The 23,080-nt window shown below is 44.2% G+C and overlaps 3 protein-coding genes and 4 long non-coding RNA genes across 9 annotated transcripts in view; 4 read left to right on the top strand and 3 right to left on the bottom strand.

Annotated features, from left to right (window-relative positions):
• Positions 1 to 5,278, bottom strand: part of pcif1 (phosphorylated CTD interacting factor 1) — a 13,529-nt gene extending 8,251 nt beyond the window's left edge. The window contains 9 exon segments of the mRNA XM_051948166.1: positions 70 to 169; positions 257 to 340; positions 549 to 696; positions 1,313 to 1,467; positions 1,551 to 1,684; positions 1,954 to 2,079; positions 3,586 to 3,710; positions 3,891 to 4,049; positions 5,143 to 5,278. Coding sequence (XP_051804126.1) covers positions 70 to 169; positions 257 to 340; positions 549 to 696; positions 1,313 to 1,467; positions 1,551 to 1,684; positions 1,954 to 2,079; positions 3,586 to 3,710; positions 3,891 to 4,017 — 999 coding nt within the window. The 5' untranslated portion in view covers positions 4,018 to 4,049; positions 5,143 to 5,278.
• LOC127534007 (uncharacterized) lies at positions 487 to 15,772 on the top strand. The gene is made up of 2 exons (XR_007941921.1): positions 487 to 540; positions 15,722 to 15,772. It is a non-coding gene; the product is annotated as an uncharacterized LOC127534007 (long non-coding RNA).
• On the top strand, positions 852 to 1,362 carry LOC127534004 (uncharacterized). 2 transcript variants are annotated; one of them, XR_007941912.1, is made up of 3 exons: positions 852 to 976; positions 1,033 to 1,222; positions 1,280 to 1,362. It is a non-coding gene; the product is annotated as an uncharacterized LOC127534004 (long non-coding RNA). The 2 variants fall into 2 exon arrangements; XR_007941911.1 differs by having other exon boundaries at positions 1,261 to 1,359.
• On the bottom strand, positions 5,657 to 12,670 carry zgc:77375 (uncharacterized protein LOC402927 homolog). The gene is made up of 9 exons (XM_051948168.1): positions 12,466 to 12,670; positions 11,360 to 11,551; positions 11,147 to 11,259; positions 9,561 to 9,654; positions 9,351 to 9,384; positions 8,828 to 9,002; positions 8,167 to 8,343; positions 7,006 to 7,174; positions 5,657 to 6,625 (listed from the first exon to the last, which is right to left on the bottom strand). The coding sequence occupies exons 1-9, from the start codon at positions 12,517 to 12,519 to the stop codon at positions 6,428 to 6,430; spliced, it is 1,206 nt and encodes a 401-aa protein (XP_051804128.1). The 5' UTR covers positions 12,520 to 12,670; the 3' UTR covers positions 5,657 to 6,427.
• On the bottom strand, positions 15,665 to 23,080 carry isy1 (ISY1 splicing factor homolog). The gene is given in 12 exon segments (XM_051948167.1): positions 15,665 to 15,894; positions 15,975 to 16,064; positions 16,140 to 16,255; positions 16,699 to 16,821; positions 16,896 to 17,013; positions 17,099 to 17,137; positions 17,139 to 17,212; positions 17,304 to 17,346; positions 21,427 to 21,492; positions 21,751 to 21,802; positions 22,077 to 22,099; positions 22,928 to 23,080. Coding segments are annotated over 12 exon segments (855 nt in total). The 5' UTR covers positions 22,931 to 23,080; the 3' UTR covers positions 15,665 to 15,786.
• On the top strand, positions 17,272 to 18,609 carry LOC127534009 (uncharacterized). The gene is made up of 3 exons (XR_007941923.1): positions 17,272 to 17,393; positions 18,338 to 18,391; positions 18,577 to 18,609. It is a non-coding gene; the product is annotated as an uncharacterized LOC127534009 (long non-coding RNA).
• On the top strand, positions 18,629 to 21,251 carry LOC127534010 (uncharacterized). 2 transcript variants are annotated; one of them, XR_007941925.1, is made up of 3 exons: positions 18,629 to 18,720; positions 19,323 to 19,355; positions 21,199 to 21,251. It is a non-coding gene; the product is annotated as an uncharacterized LOC127534010 (long non-coding RNA). The 2 variants fall into 2 exon arrangements; XR_007941924.1 differs by lacking the exon at positions 21,199 to 21,251 and adding an exon at positions 20,299 to 20,351.

Raw genomic sequence — 23,080 nt, 5'->3', positions numbered from 1 at the left:
CACACCTGAGCTGCTGCACGTCCTACACCTGTCTCTAAACACATGTCTAACAGCTGATCTCAGGGTTACCATGTAGTCCTCCTTGCTGGCGGAGTGATCTCTGCGCAGCCAGCTCATGGTGTCCTCAGCGTTCCACTTCACCACCTTCCTACTCTCCGGACTGGCGTTCCTGCAGGTCACATGACAGAGGTCAGCCGAACCGCTGGCTGCTGACCTCAGCAGAATGAAGCTCTGTGATTGATCAGCTGCCACCTACCTGGAGTCAATCATCTTTTTGGCAGCTTCAGCGTATTTAAACAGAAGCTTCCGGGCCTCCTCTTTGTACTTAATGCGAGACAACCTGGGACAAATCAATATATAATTGATATATAACCGATATATAATCATCAACATGTCATCAATTAAAAATCAACAAGTCATCAAATAATGAAATATAATTACTAAAATATTTAATTTCTAACAACTGATCAGTTTGAAGTCCCATTCTGACAGACAGACAGACAGACAGACAGACAGACAGACAGACAGACAGACAGACAGGTAGGTACCTGATGGGGATGTCGTTCATCACCTCTCTGAACATGGACGGGGAGATGACCGGCTCACAGTCGCTGGGCAGTAACGGGTCCTGACCTTTATCGATCACTTTCCTCTCCAGCAGCCAGCGGTTGAAGGACTCCCGAGGCGGATCAATACCTGCATAGGTGGACAAACAGTGAGACAAGTGTACAGACAGAGAACTCGTTAACATACAGTTTGCTGGCTGTCAGTATGGTTCAGGTACCCAGGTGAGTTCCAGGTTGAAACTCAGGTGAAGGACTGGTTTTCTACCTTCAGCAGCGAGTCATTAGAGGAGCAAAGTGCTACAGAGACTGTCCACGTGTCACTGTCCACACCTAGCTACAGGTGGCCCTGAAGGCTACAAGTGACAGCTACAGGTGACCCCGACGACTACCAGTGACTCTGAAGGCTACAGGTGACCCGACGGCTACAGGGGACCCCGACGGCTACAGGTGACCCCGACGGCTACAGGTGACCCCGACGGCTACAGGGGACCCCGACGGCTACAGGGGACCCCGACGGCTACAGGGGACCCCGACGGCTACAGGGGACCCCGACGGCTACAGGGGACCCCGACGGCTACAGGGGACCCCGACGGCTACAGGGGACCCCGACGGCTACAGGGGACCCCGACGGCTACAGGGGACCCCGACGGCTACAGGTGACCCCGACGGCTACAGGTGACCCCGACGGCTACAGGGGACCCCGACGGCTACAGGGGACCCCGACGGCTACAGGTGCTGTCGGCTACCTTCTCTCTGGTGGCACAGCTCGTGGTAGTGTTGCCTCAGCTTGGTGACCAACTGAGCTCTCTGCAGCTCGATCTCTGGGTGGGGAGGCAGGTGTGCTGCGGGGGCGTGTTCTCTGATCACGGCGTTGGTCTGGATGTCCAGGTCCCAGTAGATCCTGAAAACGACCACAAACATCTGATTAAACCTCCTGGAGGGCCCCCAGTAGGGAACAGGAGGGGGCGTGGCCTCAGCACTCACACTGCTGGTCTGTACGGCGCAGGGGCGGGGCTTGGAGTCGTGGGTGTGGCCGACTGGGCCTGTTTGTCATCAGGGGCGGAGCTCCAGGGTTTGACCCCGGGGGTGCTGGGAGAGATGGGCGTGGTGGGCTCCACCTGAAACAGCAACACACCTTCAGGATGAGTCATAAACTTCATCATCCAATCAAATCCACCAGGTGAGTCGACATCACATGAAATAGAACACGAGGCTAACAAACGGAACTGAAAGCAGAACGGGTCTAAATCCTCCAGAGGTCAGGAAGCATCATCAGGTGCAGCAGGTCAGTCAGTGGGTGTGTCCATCAGCCGGCACACACCTGAGAAACACCTGGCACCTGCTTGTTCAGCCATTACACCTGTGCAGCTGCAGCTTTAACGTTTACCTTCGTACGTTTGAAGCTGTTAGGCCCCGCCCCCTGTTCCTCAGAGCTCCTCCTCTTCCTCTGACCGTTACCAAGGTTACCGTCTCCGCCCTCTGCAGGAGCTGCATTCAGACCCAACGGATCAGACTGGAAACAATCACAATGAGAGATCAATAACTACAGACAGATCAACAACTACAGACAGATCAACAACTACACACAGATCAACAACTACACACAGATCAACAACTACAGACAGATCAACAACTACAGACAGATCAACAACTACACACTGATCAACAACTACAGACAGATCAACAACTACAGACAGATCAACAACTACAGACAGATCAACAACTACACACTGATCAACAACTACACACAGATCAACAACTACAGACAGATCAACAACTACAGACAGATCAACAACTACAGACAGATCAACAACTACACACTGATCAACAACTACACACTGATCAACAACTACACACTGATCAACAACTACAGACAGATCAACAACTACAGACAGATCAACAACTACACACAGATCAACAACTACACACTGATCAACAACTACACACAGATCAACAACTACACACAGATCAACAACTACAGACAGATCAACAACTACAGACAGATCAACAACTACAGACAGATCAACAACTACACACTGATCAACAACTACACACTGATCAACAACTACACACAGATCAACAACTACAGACAGATCAACAACTACACACTGATCAATAACTACACACTGATCAATAGCTACAGACAGATCAATAACTACAGACAGATCAATAACTACAGACTGATCAATAACTACAGACAGATCAATAACTACAGACAGATCAATAACTACACACTGATCAATAACTACACACTGATCAATAACTACAGACAGATCAATAACTACACACTGATCAACAACTACACACTGATCAACAACTACACACTGATCAATAACTACACACTGATCAATAACTACAGACAGATCAACAACTACACACTGATCAATAACTACACACAGATCAATAACTACAGACAGATCAATAACTACACACTGATCAACAACTACACACTGATCAACAACTACACACTGATCAATAACTACACACTGATCAATAACTACAGACAGATCAACAACTACACACTGATCAATAACTACACACAGATCAATAACTACAGACAGATCAATAACTACACACTGATCAATAACTACACACTGATCAATAACTACAGACAGATCAACAACTACACACTGATCAATAACTACACACTGATCAATAACTACACACTGATCAATAACTACAGACAGATCAATAACTACACACTGATCAATAACTACACACTGATCAATAACTACACACTGATCAATAACTACAGACAGATCAACAACTACACACTGATCAATAACTACACACAGATCAATAACTACACACAGATCAATAGCTACAGACAGATCAACAACTACACACAGATCAACAACTACACACTGATCAACAACTACACACTGATCAATAACTACACACTGATCAATAACTACACACTGATCAATAACTACACACAGATCAATAGCTACAGACAGATCAATAACTGTAGACTACATAGTTATTTGTTTCTTTATTGTTTGTTGGGGGAGGGACTCACGATGACATCATGCTGACCCAGCACTGGCACCTCCCACAGGCTCTGATTGGTGAATCTGTTGAAGTAGTAAGGCCGGTTCTCCCTCCGGGACCAGCACTTAGACCAGCCAGCCTGGACCAGCTCATCTACAGAGAGACAGGAGAGACAGGAGAGACAGAGACAGGTGAGACAGGAAAGAGAGACAGGAGGGAGAGAGAGACAAGTGAGAGAGAGACAGGTGAGAGAGAGACAGGAGAGAGAGAGAGAGAGAGAGAGAGACAGGTGAGACAGAGAGAGACAGACAGGTGAGGGACAGACGGGTTTACCAGGGAGCTCAGGTGTTTTGGTGGTGGTGGACGGAGAAAGGGGCGGTCCCTGAGAGGAGGCGGAGGCTGAGGGAGAGATCAGCATGGCCGCCTCCCCCTTCACCGATCCCTGGCTGTCATTGGACATCTCAGCTGCACATCAGAATGACATCGACCTGCCTGGACAGAAGAGACAGGTGACATCACCGTGACATCAAAACAGGTGCACTCAGGTGAAGATCACCTGTCAGAGTTGTACACGCTTATAAACATGTTTAAAGCAGGAACTTGAAGAACCCAGTTCTGATGTGGAACATGAACAGAACCAACTGATATTAATACTTAATGTTCATTTATAGACAATAACAATAATAAATACACGGATGTACTTTGATCATCTGGACCTGATGATTTATTAGTGGATCCACAGAAGATCAATGAGCAAATATTTTGATCATCAATAGTGTTTTAATGAATCAGACAGGATCAGGAGCTGATCGATCAGATTAATCACAGATTAATCGGTGTTAAAATCAACACCGTCCAGCTGCAGATGGACTCGAGTGTTGTATGCTCGGACAGGTCGGATTTCGGGTTCGGTTGTTCCGTTCGGTGGCTCCGGTTGACACGTGACGGATTGCTCGGTAACACCGGGCTGAGCTGTTGGTTTTGGCGGCAAACAGCGGCCTCACAGACAAATCTGATAACAGTGATCGATCAGCGGCTCGGTGTGTGTGTGTGTGTTGTGACAAACTGCCGCGCGCTGTCGATACATTTGATCTGTTTTCGTTCATACGCAGAAACGAGCGCCATGGTTACACGCATGCGCCTGGCAGGCTTTCCAAACAAACAAGGAGGGGGGAGGAGAGGGAGGAGGGAGAGGACAACAAAAGGCTGCGGCTGCTCCTCCGGTCCCCGGTTCTCCACACGGACACGGCGGCGGCCGGTACGGGTCCACGGCGGCACCAAACCGGCTCAGAGCGCCGAGAACGGGCACAGTGGCGGCGGCGCGCCGTTAATTCGGCCGTTAGCGGCCATTTGGTGCGGCCCGCTCGGCTGGCGCTCAGAGCCGCAGCTGCAGTTCAGGCGCCACTCGGCTCACAAGATGGCGGACACGCCCCTGCCACAGCGCTGCGCGCCCTCCGCAACATTTGTGGTCCGTTCCGCAAACCCCGCTGCCCCGCGGGCCTCCAACCGGGCTCAAACGGAGCCCGGAACCTTCCGCCGCATGTCGGTGTAGTCAGAGCGGACCTACGGGGCCGCCTGATCTTACCTTGACCGGGGAAGTGTCGGACAGCTGCAGGTTCTGCGCGCTTGTTTCGGGTCCTCCGCTCCGCTCCCTCCCCGCCTGCTCAGACATCTTTACAGGGACCCGGGCTCAGTCACTGCGCAGGCGCGGCGGCTGACCCGCTTCCTGTCCCGAGGTGTCTGGTTACCGCCGCCATGATGGGGAGGTCAAAGAGCCAAAATAAAACCGGAAATATGTCCCAAAAAACACGGAATACGTTGGAAACACTTTACATAGGTTTAAAATACATGAGATGTAGCAAAAAATACATGTAATACATCTGAAATCTAGAAAACGTGAATGGAGGCTGAAGTCAAAACATTGAAATAATCTGGAAAACAACAAATCTGATAAAAATACACTTTAAAAAAGCCTAAAGTACTTAAAGGCAATATTCTACTTAAATAATACTTAATTTTACTTAAGTAATACTTTTATAATACTTAATATACATGCAAAACACGTTGAAAGACCATCAAGAATCATTTTAAAATAAAAATGTTTTTTAAAAATTCATTTATTGTGGTAAAAATAAATCATGTCTGGAAAGCATGTCGACAGATCCTAAAATCCAAACACCCAAATAATCTAGAAAACACCTGCAGTATGTTAAAAAATAAACAAAATCTGTCAAACATTCATGAACAATATTTATAAATACACTATTTCTGGTATAAAAAACAAAATGAAAAAAACAGTTTGTTAAACAATACCTTGAATCTGTTAAAACTGCATAAAATATACTTAAAACATCTGAGGTCTGGGTAAACATGTAAACAGAAGCTAAAGTACAAACATACAAATAATCAAGAAAACACATAAAATCTGCTAACAAACATGCCAAAGGTGAATAACTGGTTAAAACATAACAACAAATAAACAAAAATAATCTGCATAAGAGTGTGCAACAGTTTAATTAGTAGGATTTGTCCCATTCATCGTGTTTCCTTGTGGATCTCTAACCCTCTCATTCTTCATATCTCCTGTCATTTAATCATTGTAGCACGCTGGTTTGCAGTTTGAGCATCCGTCACTGGGTGGCGCTGTGTGTGTTTGTGACTGTGGCGTGAACTATCAGATGAAGCTTATAGTGGAACGCATCTGAACTTTATTATGTGTTCCCAACATTAATCACAGAGAAGTTCATGTTCGTTTAACGTCTTCAGCGGTTAGAGTCAGGTCCACATTCAGTTTGATGAGAGACAGAAGAATCCTCCGGAGCTGTGAGTTCTTCTATTTCTGTGTTTCTTTCATCATGTTGGTCCTGAGCTCAGAGCTCAGAGGTCATGCTGCTTTCCTGCTCCAGCAGCAGGTCCACAGCTGCCTCCACGTCCTCCACCACATGACTCGGCTCCACTAGGTCCGGCTCCAGCGTCAGGTCTTTGTCACCATGAAACACCGTCTCTGAGACACCACTGTTCTGGTCGCCAGGCAACAGGGAGCGAGGGTTATAGACACCTGTGCACACCTGAGGAAAATCACAGTTAAAATGGCACGAGGCAGGCTTATCCATCCAAAAGAAGTGAGGGAGGCAGGCAACACTAAGGGCTTCATCTAAGCATCCTCACTGGACACTCTGTCCAGGATTTGAAGCAGCGATCCGTGGTGCCAGAGTCAAAGAGCTAACCACTGAGCTGTCCAGCTGCTAGGACAGGTAGAGGACCTGAGTTAGTCACAGAACATTCTGGTTTTCTGATCAGATATTTCTGACCCAGTCACTGTTGGCCTCGGACTTCCTTTCTGATTGTCTAAGTGTCTTGTGTTCTAATGAGAACAATTATATTCTATGGACACTAAGTATTGTAATTTATTATTACTGAGTTTCCGTCCAGCATTAAACATACGTACCAGAATAGAGCGACACTGAGCAGCACACACCACCTCCTCCTCTGCCATCGTCACCTGACTCCCTGTTCCCTGGGCAACCAGCTTGGCAGCGGTTGTCATGGCAGTGTGCTGCCGGACCAGGTAACGATTGTACAGGTTAGCACCATAGATGTCCGTCATGAGGTTGTCACTAGGCAACAAGAACGAGTCAGATTGGTCGCTGTTCCGGATTGTTTGGTTAGGCGGTGTTGCAGATTGTTTGGTTAGGCGGTGTTGCAGACTGTTTGGTTAGGCGGTGTTGCAGACTGTTTGGTTAGGCGGTGTTGCAGACTGTTTGGTTAGGCGGTGTTGCAGACTGTTTGGTTAGGCGGAGTTGCAGACTGTTTGGTTAGGCGGTGTTGCAGACTGTTTGGTTAGGCGGTGTTGCAGACTGTTTGGTTAGGCGGTGTTGCAGACTGTTTGGTTAGGCGGTGTTGCAGACTGTTTGGTTAGGCGGTGTTGCAGACTGTTTGGTTAGGCGGTGTTGCAGACTGTTTGGTTAGGCGGTGTTGCAGACTGTTTGGTTAGGCGGTGTTGCAGACTGTTTGGTTAGGCGGTGTTGCAGACTGTTTGGTTAGGCGGTGTTGCAGACTGTTTGGTTAGGCGGTGTTGCAGACTGTTTGGTTAGGCGGTGTTGCAGATTGTTTGGTTAGGCGGTGTTGCAGATTGTTTGGTTAGGCGGTGTTGCAGACTGTTTGGTTAGGCGGTGTTGCAGACTGTTTGGTTAGGCGGTGTTGCAGACTGTTTGGTTAGGCGGTGTTACAGACTGTTTGGTTAGGCGGTGTTGCAGACTGTTTGGTTAGGCGGTGTTGCAGATTGTTTGGTTAGGCGGTGTTGCAGACTGTTTGGTTAGGCGGTGTTGCAGACTGCTTGGTTAGGCGGAGTTGCAGACTGTTTGGTTAGGCGGTGTTGCAGACTGCTTGGTTAGGCGGTGTTGCAGATTGTTTGGTTAGGCGGTGTTGCAGACTGTTTGGTTAGGCGGTGTTGCAGACTGTTTGGTTAGGCGGTGTTGCAGACTGTTTGGTTAGGCGGTGTTGCAGATTGCTTGGTTAGGCGGTGTTGCAGATTGTTTGGTTAGGCGGTGTTGCAGACTGTTTGGTTAGGCGGTGTTGCAGATTGTTTGGTTAGATCGTATTTTGTTACCCGACAGCGTAGACAGTGGTCAGTTTGCGGTTGTGGTTCTGCTGTCGTAGCAGCTGCTCGGCATACTGATAGGTGAGCAGACTGGGTTTACCCAGCAGAGCCTCATAGCACAGCTCTCGGCCCGTCAGCTTCTTGTAGACTGACTCCAGACACAACAGGAACATCCCATGACCAAACCTACAACAACACAACAGGAAGTTACTATGACCAAACCTACAACAACACAACAGGAAGTTACCATCAGTGTTTCCCCTCCTATCTGACCGACGAGGCGGGCCGCCTCGCTGGTATAGGCCACCACCTCACTACAATTTTGCCGAAATTGCCGGCTCACTGGTCCGCGCCCAAAAAAAAAAAAAACGGAAAGCACCAAGCCACCGGAGCCGTCATTTTTGACTGCGGGTCCGCCGGCTGCTCTCCCCTGGTCTCCCCCGCTAGCTGGTCGGCTAACACCTGCCGCCCCCTCCCCCCCCCCGCCCCCCTTTGGCCCTTGCCTACACCCCACCGCCTCACAGCCATTTCAACCCAGGGGAAACACTGACCATGACCAAACCTACAACAACACAACAGGAAGTTACTATGATCAAACCCATAACACATTGAGGACATACCCCCTGCTTTCTGACTCATCTCCACCTGAAAGGAGGGGTTTGGTTGTTACCGTGGTGACGGCGCCTCAGCCATCCACAGCAGGTCCATGTTGCAGGCGAGAATGGGGAGCTGGTTCAACAGCTGGGTGTTGTGCACATTTCCAGGTCTCCCATTGGTCAGAAGCACGTCAATCAGCAACTGCAGGTTGGTCTCCCATTTGATTGGCTCCCCAAACAGGATGATTGCTATGACAACACAGGAATTATCAGCAGCTTCAGTCAGACGTTATTGATGCTGGGTGTGAGGATGCTGATAGAGAATCAGCTGTTTACATGGAAAATATGAATCATACATATAAGCTGAGGAATTAGAACAGAAATCCACACACATGGGTTGGTTGTGTGTACGTTATATAGAGGTTATGTGTTTGTTGTGTACAAGTTGTATGTAGGTAGTCTGTTTATAGTGTGTTCATCGTGGGTTTCTTGCATGTTGGTTGCATATTTGTGTGTTTTTGTCTGTGTGTTGGTATTATATAGGTTGTGTGTGTGTTGTGTATAGGTTGTGTATAGGTTGAGTACAGGTTGTGTTACCTTGTATCTGGGGCAGACTCTGTGCAGGGGATGACTGAAACAAACAGCATAAATATAATAAATAAATTCATCAGAAACTCATGAACATCAGCTTTAACTCACGACCAGTTTTATTGATTGATAGATGATTTATTGATGCCTTTGATCAGGTATCACAGGTGCAGTCCTAACAGGTATAGTATTACCAGGTACAGTAATCGCAGTACTCACAGGTGATGTGGGCTTCCTCTGGTGGTCGACCATGTCCAGTAGGGGGTGCTGTTGTGCGAGCTGCTCGATGCTCAGCACCTTCTGGAAACCCAAACTGACATCAGGTCAGGATCCAACTTTAACTGAACTCACTGTTGTGAACAAGAGTCCCTGCAGCTTTTAGTTCCATCAGGAGGAACTCACCTGAGACCTGAGTTCAAACTACACCATCATCACATTCAGGACATGTCCTTATCACTGCCTAAAACCAACCTAAAACCCATCTACAACTAGTCTACAACAGTCTATAACCAGCCTATGACCAGTCTACAACCAGTCTACAACCAGTCTACAACCAGTCTACAACCAGTCTATAACTAGTTTAAAACCAGTCTACAACCAGTCTATAACCAGTCTAAAGCCAGTCTACAGTCAGTCTAAAACCAGTCTATAACCAGTCCACAACCAGTCTATAACTAGTTTAAAACCAGTCTACAACCAGTCTAAAACCAGTCTATAACCAGTCCACAACCAGTCTATAACTAGTTTAAAACCAGTCTACAACCAGTCCACAACCAGTCTATAACTAGTTTAAAACCAGTCTACAACCCGTCTATAACCAGTCTATAACCAGTCCACAACCAGTCTATAACTAGTTTAAAACCAGTCTACAACCCGTCTATAACCAGTCTATAACCAGTCCACAACCAGTCTATAACTAGTTTAAAACCAGTCTACAACCAGTCTAAAACCAGTCTATAACCAGTCCACAACCAGTCTATAACTAGTTTAAAACCAGTCTACAACCAGTCCACAACCAGTCTATAACTAGTTTAAAACCAGTCTACAACCAGTCTAAAACCAGTCTATAACCAGTCCACAACCAGTCTATAACTAGTTTAAAACCAGTCTACAACCAGTCCACAACAAGTCTATAACTAGTTTAAAACCAGTCTACAACCAGTCTAAAACCAGTCTATAACCAGTCCACAACCAGTCTATAACTAGTTTAAAACCAGTCTACAACCAGTCTACAACCAGTCTATAACTAGTTTAAAACCAGTCTACAACCAGTCTACAACCAGTCTAAAACCAGTCTATAACCAGTCCACAACCAGTCTATAACTAGTTTAAAACCAGTCTATAACCAGTCCACAACCAGTCTATAACTAGTTTAAAACCAGTCTACAACCAGTCTACAACCAGTCTAAAACCAGTCTATAACCAGTCCACAACCAGTCTATAACTAGTTTAAAACCAGTCTACAACCAGTCCACAAGAAGTCTATAACTAGTTTAAAACCAGTCTACAACCCGTCTATAACCAGTCTATAACCAGTCTAAAGCCAGTCTACAGCCAGTCTAAAACCAGTCTATAACCAGTCCACAACCAGTCTATAACTAGTTTAAAACCAGTCTACAACCAGTCTAAAACCAGTCTATAACCAGTCTAAAGCCAGTCTATAACTAGTTTAAAACCAGTCTACAACCAGTCTACAACCAGTCTATAACCAGTCCACAACCAGTCTATAACCAGTCTAAATACTGGGCTCAAACCAGACTAAAATAGTGCAGACCAGTCTAAACCAGTCCGTCTGTGAAAGATACGTGTTGGCGATGTTGGTTGTTGGTCCCTGTCCACACACCAGGACACACCTGTCATGGAAGCTCTTCATCATTTGCAAAGGACTGTGGGAAAGAACCACCTGCTCAGGGGTGATCTACAGAGAGAGAGACAGAGGTTACATGACTGATGTCCAATGAGAAGCTCCACACAGATACACCATAACACCAAAGTGAAACACTGTCTGTCTCCTTTACCTGGACGTCCAGCAGATTGGACAGCTGCTCCGCCTTGTCCCGTCTCTGACAGCTTCCTGCGTTGGTGACAAAGACGACAGGAAACAGGAAGTTGTTGTTTTGGTCCAGAAGTTTTCTGATAGCTTGACGAGCTCCTGGAAGGACAGAGCGTCCACGGAGGAGGACACCGTCCACATCGAAGAGCACTCCCGCCTGATAGGAAGAATGATGGACACAGGTTAGAGACAGACAGACAGTCCAACACCCTTTAACAGGAAGAAACCTGGAACAGAACCTGGATCTATATGTGGAGGAACCATCTGCTGCTGGAAGGAGGTGGAGAGGAACAGAAGAGGTAGAGGGGGTGGGGGACAAAGAACATGTAACACATAATGGAATACATGTATGATCAGAGTAACATAGATGATTCATACAAAGTAGAAACTAATGTAAACTGATTCATAGTTTCCTGTTCTTGTGTACAGCTGTGGCATTAAATCTACTACATTTATAGCTGGTAGTAAAATTCAAACAGTATGTAGAAGAACACATCAAATATAGTGAGGGTGATGCAGAGTAGCAGCATCCCACAGTGGACATGATGGAGACAAACAGACAGACAGACAGACAGGTTTAATACTCTCTGAAACTATTCAGAGGACGTCTCCTATCGTCTGTTGTCAGCATGTCTGCAGATGTGTACATGCAGGTTAGAAATATTCTGTCCGTCTCTGTCCTTTTCCTACAGAAATCTATCATCAGCATGGTCCCCACAAAGACCAGGGTCATTACACACACACACACACACACACACACACACGTACGTGTTTATCTATACCGGTGGGGATGTCAACCTGACTATTTGCTATATCAGTGGGGACTTGTCTTACAGTGAGGACCTAAAATGAGGTCCCCACGGATGGCAACAGTGTTTTCTTGGCCATGTTGTTGTTACTAAAAAATGTAAAAGTGCAAAAACGTTTCTTGAGGGTTAGCCATTGTTTTGGTCTGGGTTAGGGGTTAGATATGAATGGGAGTCAATGGTAAGTCCCCACAATAATAGCAAGACACACACACACACACACACACACACACACACACACACACACACACACTCACTCACTAACCTGTCTGTTGGTGGACACTCGTCTGATTGTCTGCAGGACTCCTCGGCTCCACATGACTCCTGTTGTTGTGTTTCTGTTCTTCTCTGCTACTGCTTTATAGCCACAGTGCTGTGATGTCACCAGGGGGCGGAGCTACATGGCTGTCACAGTGTCTGTCATGTTATTGTGGCCGCAGGGTGTTCATCAGTACAGTGAGGATAAAATAGGGTGACCATATTCTGTTTCTCTGAAAAGAGGACACACTTCCAGCTCGCGCGCGAAAAATTTTCCGTGGGTCAGGGGGCTTTCTGTGCTTCAAACTCAGTTAAACAGATATTCTGAATTCCCCAGAAAAGAACACTTTACCTGGATATACAGAAAAATAGCCCAGAACACTCACAAACAGTTGCTTTATAAATATATTTATTAAAGCAATTCTCCTAAACAATATAATCAGTCACATACAAATATGGCATGCTCTGGTCTTTAATAGTTATTGACTCAAGTTGTGTAGGAACACATGTATTCAGATGTTTAACAAAATAAGAAATAATCATCTCTCTGACACTTACACCTTAGTTAGGAAAAGTGAGGTAGAGTAGCATTCTTCAAAATAACCTCCCAATGATCAATTATGTAAAAATAGAAATAATGCCTCAAAATATTAAACAAAAAGAAAAAAGAGAGGTAGCCTATTCTTCAATGTTCAGTTAGCCCATTCTTCAAAATAATGTGTCTAATGGCAAATGAAAAAAATATAGAAATAATGCCTCAAGTCAACAGTCCTTTTTTTCTTCTTTCTCCTTTTCTTATTAGCTACAGAGACATAAGTCCCAGCTTTGTCTTCAAGAGGACGTTCTGTAGATGTTCTCTATCTGTTTGTCTCCTTTCTGTTTTCTGAACTGTGTGATCAGTGGAGGACACATTCTACAACCAAAATCTGAACCATCTGTCTGGTCCTGCTCAGCGCTGATCATCAGAGACGTGATGTTCAGAAGCTGATAGACTGGAGGAGATGGAGTAGATAATGTCAGCTGTCAGAGAACAGAAGAACGTGTCTCTGTTGTTCTAACGTTCCATAGAGATGTTTCTGATTCACCAAATAAAATATAAACACCAACTGAGCCTTATTCCATCTTAAGAAGCTTATAGAAATTAAAGTTTTGTCAAGTTCTGCACAGAGAACAACACACACACACACACACACAGATTAAATGTGGCTGACTGTTTCTCCTCACATGACATCACATGCAGCGTCTGGTCGTTAATCAGCCAATCACATGCTGCAGAATGCTGCCACCAATCAACCAATCAGAGTGAAGCCACATGACAAGACAGACAGAGACACTGTTCTGCTGTTCTCAGAGTCACGAGCAGAACACTACAAGTAACTAAAGTAACTAGAGGGACTGAAGTAACTAGAGTAGCTACTTGAGAATCTCCAGAGACGAAGAATCATTGTGACGGCCCAATCAGATGATCCAGAACTGGAGGATCAGAACAACAGAAAGTCCAGACTGACCTCCCCTCAGTCAACACAACAAACCTGAAGTCTATCACCTTACAGTAATCAGATTACTTCTCAGTACAGCAGAGTATTTCCTCTGATGAACAACAAAAAACAAACACTTTAGAAAGACAAGAATCACAGTAACCTCAGAGTAGAACCTCTGAGAACCAAAGAGAGTCCAGCTGTGATTCCAGTCAGTCTAACTGATGAACATGGTTCTAATAGGAGCTGAGAACAGCAGAACCTTCTCAGTCCTGGACCTATGGACTGGATCTATCTATGTCTGCATCATGGCTCCACATGGAGAAGAACTGAACAGAGGAAGAGAAACATCTGAGGAGTCATAGTTCCTGCATTATCAGAGGTCTAGTACCACTAATCAGGAGGTCTAGAAGGAGTCATAGTTCCACTAATCAGGAGGTCTAGAAGGAGTCATAGTTCCACTAATCAGGAGGTCTAGAAGGAGTCATAGTTCCACTAATCAGGAGGTCTAGAAGGAGTCATAGTTCCACTAATCAGGAGGTCTAGAAGGAGTCATAGTTCCACTAATCAGGAGGTCTGGAAGGAGTCATAGTACCACTAATCAGGAGGTCTAGAAGGAGTCATAGTTCCACTAATCAGGAGGTCTAGAAGGAGTCATAGTACCACTAATCAGGAGGTCTAGAAGGAGTCATAGTTCCACTAATCAGGAGGTCTAGAAGGAGTCATAGTTCCACTAATCAGGTCTAGAAGGAGTCATAGTTCCACTAATCAGGAGGTCTAGAAGGAGTCATAGTTCCACTAATCAGGAGGTCTAGAAGGAGTCATAGTTCCACTAATCAGGAGGTCTAGAAGGAGTCATAGTTCCACTAATCAGGAGGTCTAGAAGGAGTCATAGTTCCACTAATCAGAGCTCCTAAAATGACTCCACAGACAGTGAACTACTTTCTCCATCCAGCTGTAAAAACAGACATCAGCTGCTTCAGACTTGGTTCAGGGGTTCTCCATGGAAACCAGAGTTAGTGTGAAGCTCAGACAGTGTGAAGGAACCTTCAGAACATCAACCTCTATGGACAGAGGACCAGAACTAAACCAGGCTGCTGCTCAGAGCTAAACTTCCAGATGAAAAACATGAGAAGAAGCCTGATGGATGCTGGAGAACATTCTTTGGTCAGATGAAGATCAATGAGTTGGGCTCAGATGGAGTCCAGATGTTTGGTGAGAACCTGACCAGGACTACCACAGTGGATGGATGGTCCTGACGGTGAAGCATGGAGGTGGGAGTGTGATGATCTGGGGCTGCATGAGGTCAGAAGGTGTTGAAGACATTTCTAGATGCAGCATGAAGGTCTGAGGAGGAACCAGAATCCTGGCTGAGCAGATGGAGAAGAGGAACATTCCAGTAGGAGAACATCTAGAGAACAATATCACACCAGAGCTTCTCCACTAGAACCAAGAGGAACCAGGACCTGGACAGTGTGAGTCCTGAAGCCAGCAGAACAAAGGAGGAACTCAAGAACCTCCCCTTAGTTCCACTGAGTTCTTGCTGTGGAGCCTGAATTCAATCTGTAGTCAGTAATCTGATACCAGAGCAGATACTCTACTGATGGAAGTAATCTGATTACTGTGAGGGGATACAGTTTAGGACCACTTGTTGGATCCTGGACCTACAAACATTTGGGTCTTCATGGTTTAATCTCCAAGAACCAACAAAACACAATGAGAACAAACTGAGCAGAAAAAGTTTTAATAAGAAACAGGAGTACAAAACTGAGCTGGTATTTACAGACAGACAGACAGACAGACAGACAGACAGACAGACAGACAGACAGACAGACAGACAGACAGACAGGTTAGAGTCCCAGCAGAGTTCTGGCTTCTTGACTCTGAGCCTGAAGGGTCTCGCTGGCGTAGCGCTGCAGCAGCTCCATCTTCTTCCTCCGGACCAGAGCCTCCTCCACCTGAAGCACACAAAGATGGACATTTGAGTTCACATCGGAGAGGAGATCCTACTGAGGACGGGTGAGGAAGGGTGTCTCACCTCTCTCTGGGAGGGAACAGGTACGTGTGCGATGAAGGCGACTCCTCCTTCTTCTCCCTGCATCTCCTCCTGGTTCTCCTCATCTTCAGGCTTCACACAGTAAGAACAGCAAGTAAGACATCAGGTAACTCAGCAGATAGATTGTCCAGCAGGTCAAGGACTCACCTGGTCAGTGTGGACACTGTAGATGTCCTCCTCGTCCTCATCCTGCTGCTGCTGAGACTCTCCAGAGAGATGAGACTCTTTCTCTGTTCTCCACCTCTGGACCGCCTCCAGCACCGCTACACACACACACACACACACACACACACAAAACAAGAGTATGTGTTGATGTTGATGCAAACAGTAAAACAAAAAGTTCATCTGGGTCACAGGTTCACCGTCTGAAACACCTCCACACTGTGCCTCCAGTTAACCCCAGTGTAAATTCCAGTGTTAATTCCAGTGTGAACCTTAGTGTTAACTCCAGTGTTAAGTCCAGTGGCTGCCAGCCCTGACACTGACGTTGGGATTCAGCAGGTTGATGTGGGGTCCGGTCCAGTGACACCGGGCTCCAGGTTCTGTGTGTTTTCTCTACTGACTGTGTCTGAAGCTCAGATAACGTCTTCCTGTTTGCTGGCGTTGATACCAGGTTTGTTTACCTGGACGTTAAACTCATCACCTGTTTGCCTCCTCAGACTTAACAGGTTTATTAAAACTGTCGCGTTCACTGAGCGACTCTCACCTTGTTTCTCGTACTGCGTCTCCAGAGGAAGGAGGACGCCGTCGTCTTCGTCCCTGTAGCCGTAGTACTCGGCATCCACGTCCTTCATCAGCTCTGCCCTCGTCTTCCTCAGGGCCGGGGCAGCTGGAGTCACATGATCAGTCAGGATCAGTCATCAGACACGTGAAACAGGAAGTGAGGTAAGAGGAAGTACGTACGTTCCTTCTCGAACAGCTCACGGACTCCTGGCAGGTCTCTGGCTGCTCCGAAGTATTTATAACCGCGGTTTCCTGGAACCTCCTTCCCCTCGTGGTCCAACATCCTGGGACCGACCCGCTGGAAGAAGCATGACCAATAATCACTGATCAATAACCACCCATCAACAATCACTGATCAATAATTAGTGATCAATAATGTTTACCGCGTAGTCGGGTCCTCCCAGCTCCTTGATCCTGACCTCCCCAGTGACCTTTCTCCCTCAGCAACTTGTTGATCTCATCGTTCAGATCCCTGATCCTGAACTCACCCAGACCAGCTGGAAGACAGACAGGTTAGAGACAGACAGGTTAGAGACAGACAGGTTAGAGACAGACAGGTTAGAGACAGACAGACAGGTTTAAACTCACCGTTCTGGATCTGAGCGACTTTTTTTGAGATCTCACTGATGATCTGAAACAGAGATCACTGTTAGAATACACACAACCAGAGTACTACAGGTGTGCTACAGTATTACTACAGTATTACTAAAGTATGACTACAGGTGTACTACAGTATTACTATAGTATTACTACAGTGTACTACAGTATTACTACAGGTGTACTACAGTATTACTGCAGTATTACTACAGTATTACTACAGTGTACTACAGTATTACTGCAGTATTACTAAAGTATGACTACAGGTGTACTACAGTATTACTATAGTATTACTACAGTGTACTACAGTATTACTACAGGTGTACTACAGTATTACTGGCAGTATTACTACAGTATGACTACAGGTGTACTACAGGTGTACTACAGTATTACTACAGTATTACTACAGTATTACTATAGTATGACTACAGGTGTACTACAGTATTACTACAGTATTACTACAGTATTACTACAGTATGACGACAGGTGTACTACAGTATTACTACAGTATGATTACAGGTGTGCTACAGTATTACTACAGTATTACTACAGTATTACTATAGTATGACTACAGGTGTACTACAGTATTACTACAGTATTACTACAGTATTACTACAGTATGACTACAGGTGTACTACAGTATTACTACAGTATGACTACAGGTGTACTACAGTATTACTACAGTATTACTACAGTATGATTACAGGTGTGCTACAGTATTACTACAGTATTACTACAGTATTACTATAGTATGACTACAGGTGTACTACAGTATTACTACAGTATTACTACAGTATGACTACAGGTGTACTACAGTATTACTACAGTATGACTACAGGTGTACTACAGTATTACTACAGTATTACTATAGTATGACTACAGGTGTACTACAGTATTACTACAGTATGACTACAGGTGTACTACAGTATTACTACAGGTGTACTACAGTATTACTGCAGTATTACTACAGTATTACTATAGTATGACTACAGGTGTACTACAGTATTACTACAGTATGACTACAGGTGTGCTACAGTATTACTACAGTATTACTACAGTGTACTACAGTATTACTACAGGTGTACTACAGTATTACTACAGTATTACTACAGTGTACTACAGTATGACTACAGGTGTACTACAGTATTACTGCAGTATGACTACAGTATTACTGCAGTATGACTACAGTATGACTACAGGTGTACTACAGTATTACTACAGTATTACTGCAGTGTACTACAGTATTACTGCAGTATTACTGCAGTATTACTACAGTATGACTACAGGTGTACTACAGGTGTACTACAGTATTACTAACAGTATTACTGCAGGTGTACTACAGTATTACTACAGTATTACTACAGGTGTACTACAGTATTACTACAGGTGTACTACAGTATTACTACAGGTGTACTACAGTATTACTACAGTATGACTACAGGTGTACTACAGTATTACTACAGGTGTACTACAGTATTACTGCAGTATTACTACAGTATTACTATAGTATGACTACAGGTGTACTACAGTATTACTACAGTATGACTACAGGTGTGCTACAGTATTACTACAGTATTACTACAGTGTACTACAGTATTACTACAGGTGTACTACAGTATTACTACAGTATTACTACAGTGTACTACAGTATGACTACAGGTGTACTACAGTATTACTGCAGTATGACTACAGTATTACTGCAGTATGACTACAGTATGACTACAGGTGTACTACAGTATTACTACAGTATTACTGCAGTGTACTACAGTATTACTGCAGTATTACTGCAGTATTACTACAGTATGACTACAGGTGTACTACAGGTGTACTACAGTATTACTACAGTATTACTGCAGGTGTACTACAGTATTACTACAGTATTACTGCAGGTGTACTACAGTATTACTGCAGTATTACTGCAGGTGTACTACAGTATTACTGCAGTATTACTACAGGTGTACTACAGTATTACTACAGTATTACTGCAGGTGTACTACAGTATTACTACAGTATTACTACAGGTGTACTACAGTATTACTACAGGTGTACTACAGTATTACTACAGTATTACTGCGGTGTACTACAGTATTACTACAGTATTACTGCAGGTGTACTACAGTATTACTACAGTATACTACAGGTGTACTACAGTATTACTACAGTATTACTGCAGGTGTACTACAGTTTACTGCAGTATTACTACAGTATTACTACAGTATTACTACAGGTGTGCTACAGTATTACTACAGTATTACTGCAGGTGTACTACAGTATTACTACAGTATTACTGCAGGTGTACTACAGTATTACTACAGGTGTACTACAGTATTACTACAGTATTACTGCAGGTGTACTACAGTATTACTACAGGTGTACTACAGTATTACTACAGTATTACTACAGTATTACTACAGGGTGTACTACAGTATTACTACAGTATTACTGCAGGGTAGTTTTACTACAGTATTACTACAGGTATTACTACAGGTGTACTACAGTATTACTACAGTATTACTGCAGGATGTACTACAGTATTACTACAGTATTACTACAGGTGTACTACAGTATTACTACAGTATTACTGCAGGTGTACTACAGTATTACTACAGTATTACTGAAGTATTACTACAGTATTACTACAGGTGTACTACAGTATCACTAACAGTATACTGCAGGTGTACTACAGTATTACTACAGTATTACTACAGGTGTAACTACAGTATTACTACAGTATTACTGCAGGTGTACTACAGTATTACTTACAGTATTACTGAAGTATTACTACAGTTATTACTACAGGTGTACTACAGTATTACTGCAGTATGACTACAGTATTAACTGCAGTATGACTACAGTATGACTACAGGTGTACTACAGTATTACTACAGTATTACTGCAGTGTACTACAGTATTACTGCAGTATACTGCAGTATTACTACAGTATGACTACAGGTGTACTACAGTTATTACTACAGTATTACTGCAGGTGTACTACAGTATTACTACAGTATTACTACAGGTGTACTACAGTATTACTACAGTATTACTGCAGTGTACTACAGTATTACTACAGTATTACTGCAGGTGTACTACAGTATTACTGCAGTATTACTACAGGTGTACTACAGTATTACTACAGTATTACTGCAGGTGTACTACAGTATTACTGCAGTATTACTACAGGTGTACTACAGTATACTGCAGTATACTGACAGGTTGTACTTACAGTATTACTACAGTCTTACTAGCAGGTGTACTACAGTATTACTACAGGTGTACTACAGTATTACTACAGTATTACTGGCAGGATGGTACTACAGTATTACTACAGTATTACTACAGTATTACTACAGGTGTACTACAGTTTACTACAGTATATACTGGCATGGTGTACTACAGTATTACTATCAGTATTACTTGCAGTTGATTACTACAGTATTACTACAGGTGTACTACAGTAATTACTACAGTATTACTGCAGGTTACTACAGTATTACTACAGGTGCTATCTACAGTATTACTACAGTATACTGCAGGTATTACTTGCAGGTGTACTCAGTTAGTTACTGACAGGTGTACTACAGGTATTACTACAGTGATTACTGCAGTGTGTACTTACATGTATTACTATAGTATTACTTGCAGTTTACTACAGTAATTACTACAGGTTGTACTACAGTATTACTACAGTGTACTACAGTATTACTGCAGTATTACTACAGGTGTACTACAGTATTACTACAGGTGTACTACAGTATTACTACAGGTGTACTACAGTATTACTACAGTATTACTGCAGGTGTACTACAGTATTACTAAGTATTACTGAAGTATTACTACAATATTACTACAGGTGTACTACAGTATTACTACAGTATTACTGCAGGTGTACTACAGTATTACTACAGTATTACTACAGGTGTACTACAGTATTACTACTAGTATTACTGCAGGTGTACTACAGTATTACTACAGTATTACTGAAGTATTACTACAGTATTACTACAGGTGTACTACAGTATTACTACAGGTGTACTACAGTATTACTACAGTATTACTACAGTATTACTACAGGTGTGCTACAGTATTACTACAGGTTACTACAGTTGAGTACCTGTCGTCTCCACTTTTCAGCTTTAGGAAGTTCAGAACATTCTGAGGCCAGAAAAGGTCTCCTCTCCTGCAGACAGACAGACATCAGCTGTTTAACTTTCTGACAGAATCATTTCTTTAGATTTGAGCTTCTTCAGCAGTTCTCTATTTCAGGTTCTTTAGCTCTGAAAGCTCTAAAAGCTGCAGACGTTTGGTTCTCCAGATCAGCTTCAGGCTCTTTAGGTTCCTCCTCTACAACTCATTGTTCTGCAGCAGTTCATTTAAAGTAACAGACAGGTATGTTCTTACAGGGTTCTCCTGGACTTTAGAATGTAGTAGAACTCACCTTTACTTTTCCTTCCTCCAGCTGAGCCTGTCTGAACCGGGCCAGAGCCGTCCTGAGAGACAGAACCAGGAGGAGAACCATCAGACACAGTTTACTGTCAGGGTGTGGAGCTGATTGTTTGATTCATAAAGTTATTGATCACTGATGACATCAGAGCTGTGACCTGAGAACAGGTGAGTCTGAACCTTATCCAGGTGAAGCAGCCGCAGAGGGAACCTGGAAACCAGCATGTTTCTCAGCAGAACCATCACCTGTCCTCTCCAGGTGGTCCAGACTCACCTGTCCTCTCCTGAACAGTTTCAATATGAAGGTAACCGGATACTCACATGGCCTTCTCAGCGTTTCTCGCCTCGCAAACACAAACATCAGCAGTTAGAAACATCCCTCTGATCAGCTGATCAATACGTCTGATCAGTTCAACTGATCAATAAAACTTTCAAAGAGTTTCAGGTTAATGACTGAAGTTCAGTTCAGAGAAACGTGAAGGGCAGAGAGACAGAAAGCAGACTGGAGCTGAATATAAAATAGTAGAATAGAATATGAAATAAAATAATAGAACAGATATGAACCCTCCAAGAGCTGAAAAACACATTATCTGATATTTACACAAAATTCATTTATTTATCCTTCGTTTATACCTGTAATCTCACTGAGACATGGGAGAACAATCTAGAGAGAACTGGGCCTCAGATACCACAACACTGAGAGACCAGGACTAGTTTTAGAAAAAAATATTTAGCAGTAGAACAGAACTCTAACAGATCAACAACACTAAGACAACATAACACCACAATATACTAACTACTACAATATTATAACACTGTACCAAACAGTTTAATCTAACGAGTTCCAGACTCAGCTTCATGACTGAACACATCTCAGTGTTAAATAGCCGAGCACTAAAGAGTAAAAACACCGAAACAGGTCCTAATATATTTTGTATTTCCGTGTTTTTATTAAACGGGTCCTTCAGAAATCTGCTGAACTGAACGGCGGGAAAACCAGAGAAGGAAAGTTCGTCTCAGTTTAGGAGCTGATGAATTTTTACTGGTCTTAGTTCAAATAGTAGTTAATGTTAATGAATGAAGCTAACGGCGGTGCGAGGGAGTTACAGCTGTTAGCATGCTAACGGCTAGCATGCTAACGGCGGAGTGATGGAGTCAAAGCTGCTTCTCACCATCTCTGCTGCCGGCTGGACTTGAAACAGAAACTCTGCTGCTGATTTTAGCTTTAAATAAAGAACCGGACAAACTCCGGCTCCGACGTCCGACCCAAACCGACGGTACCGGAGATAAATCTCCAGCTGCCGCTACAGCTTCCGGTGTCATGG

Source organism: Acanthochromis polyacanthus, chromosome 5 (assembly GCF_021347895.1).
Source record: "Acanthochromis polyacanthus isolate Apoly-LR-REF ecotype Palm Island chromosome 5, KAUST_Apoly_ChrSc, whole genome shotgun sequence".
Taxonomy (NCBI): Eukaryota; Metazoa; Chordata; class Actinopteri; family Pomacentridae; genus Acanthochromis; species Acanthochromis polyacanthus.
Note: the sequence above shows the minus strand (reverse complement) of the source record. Positions and strands in the feature narration are given on the sequence as shown.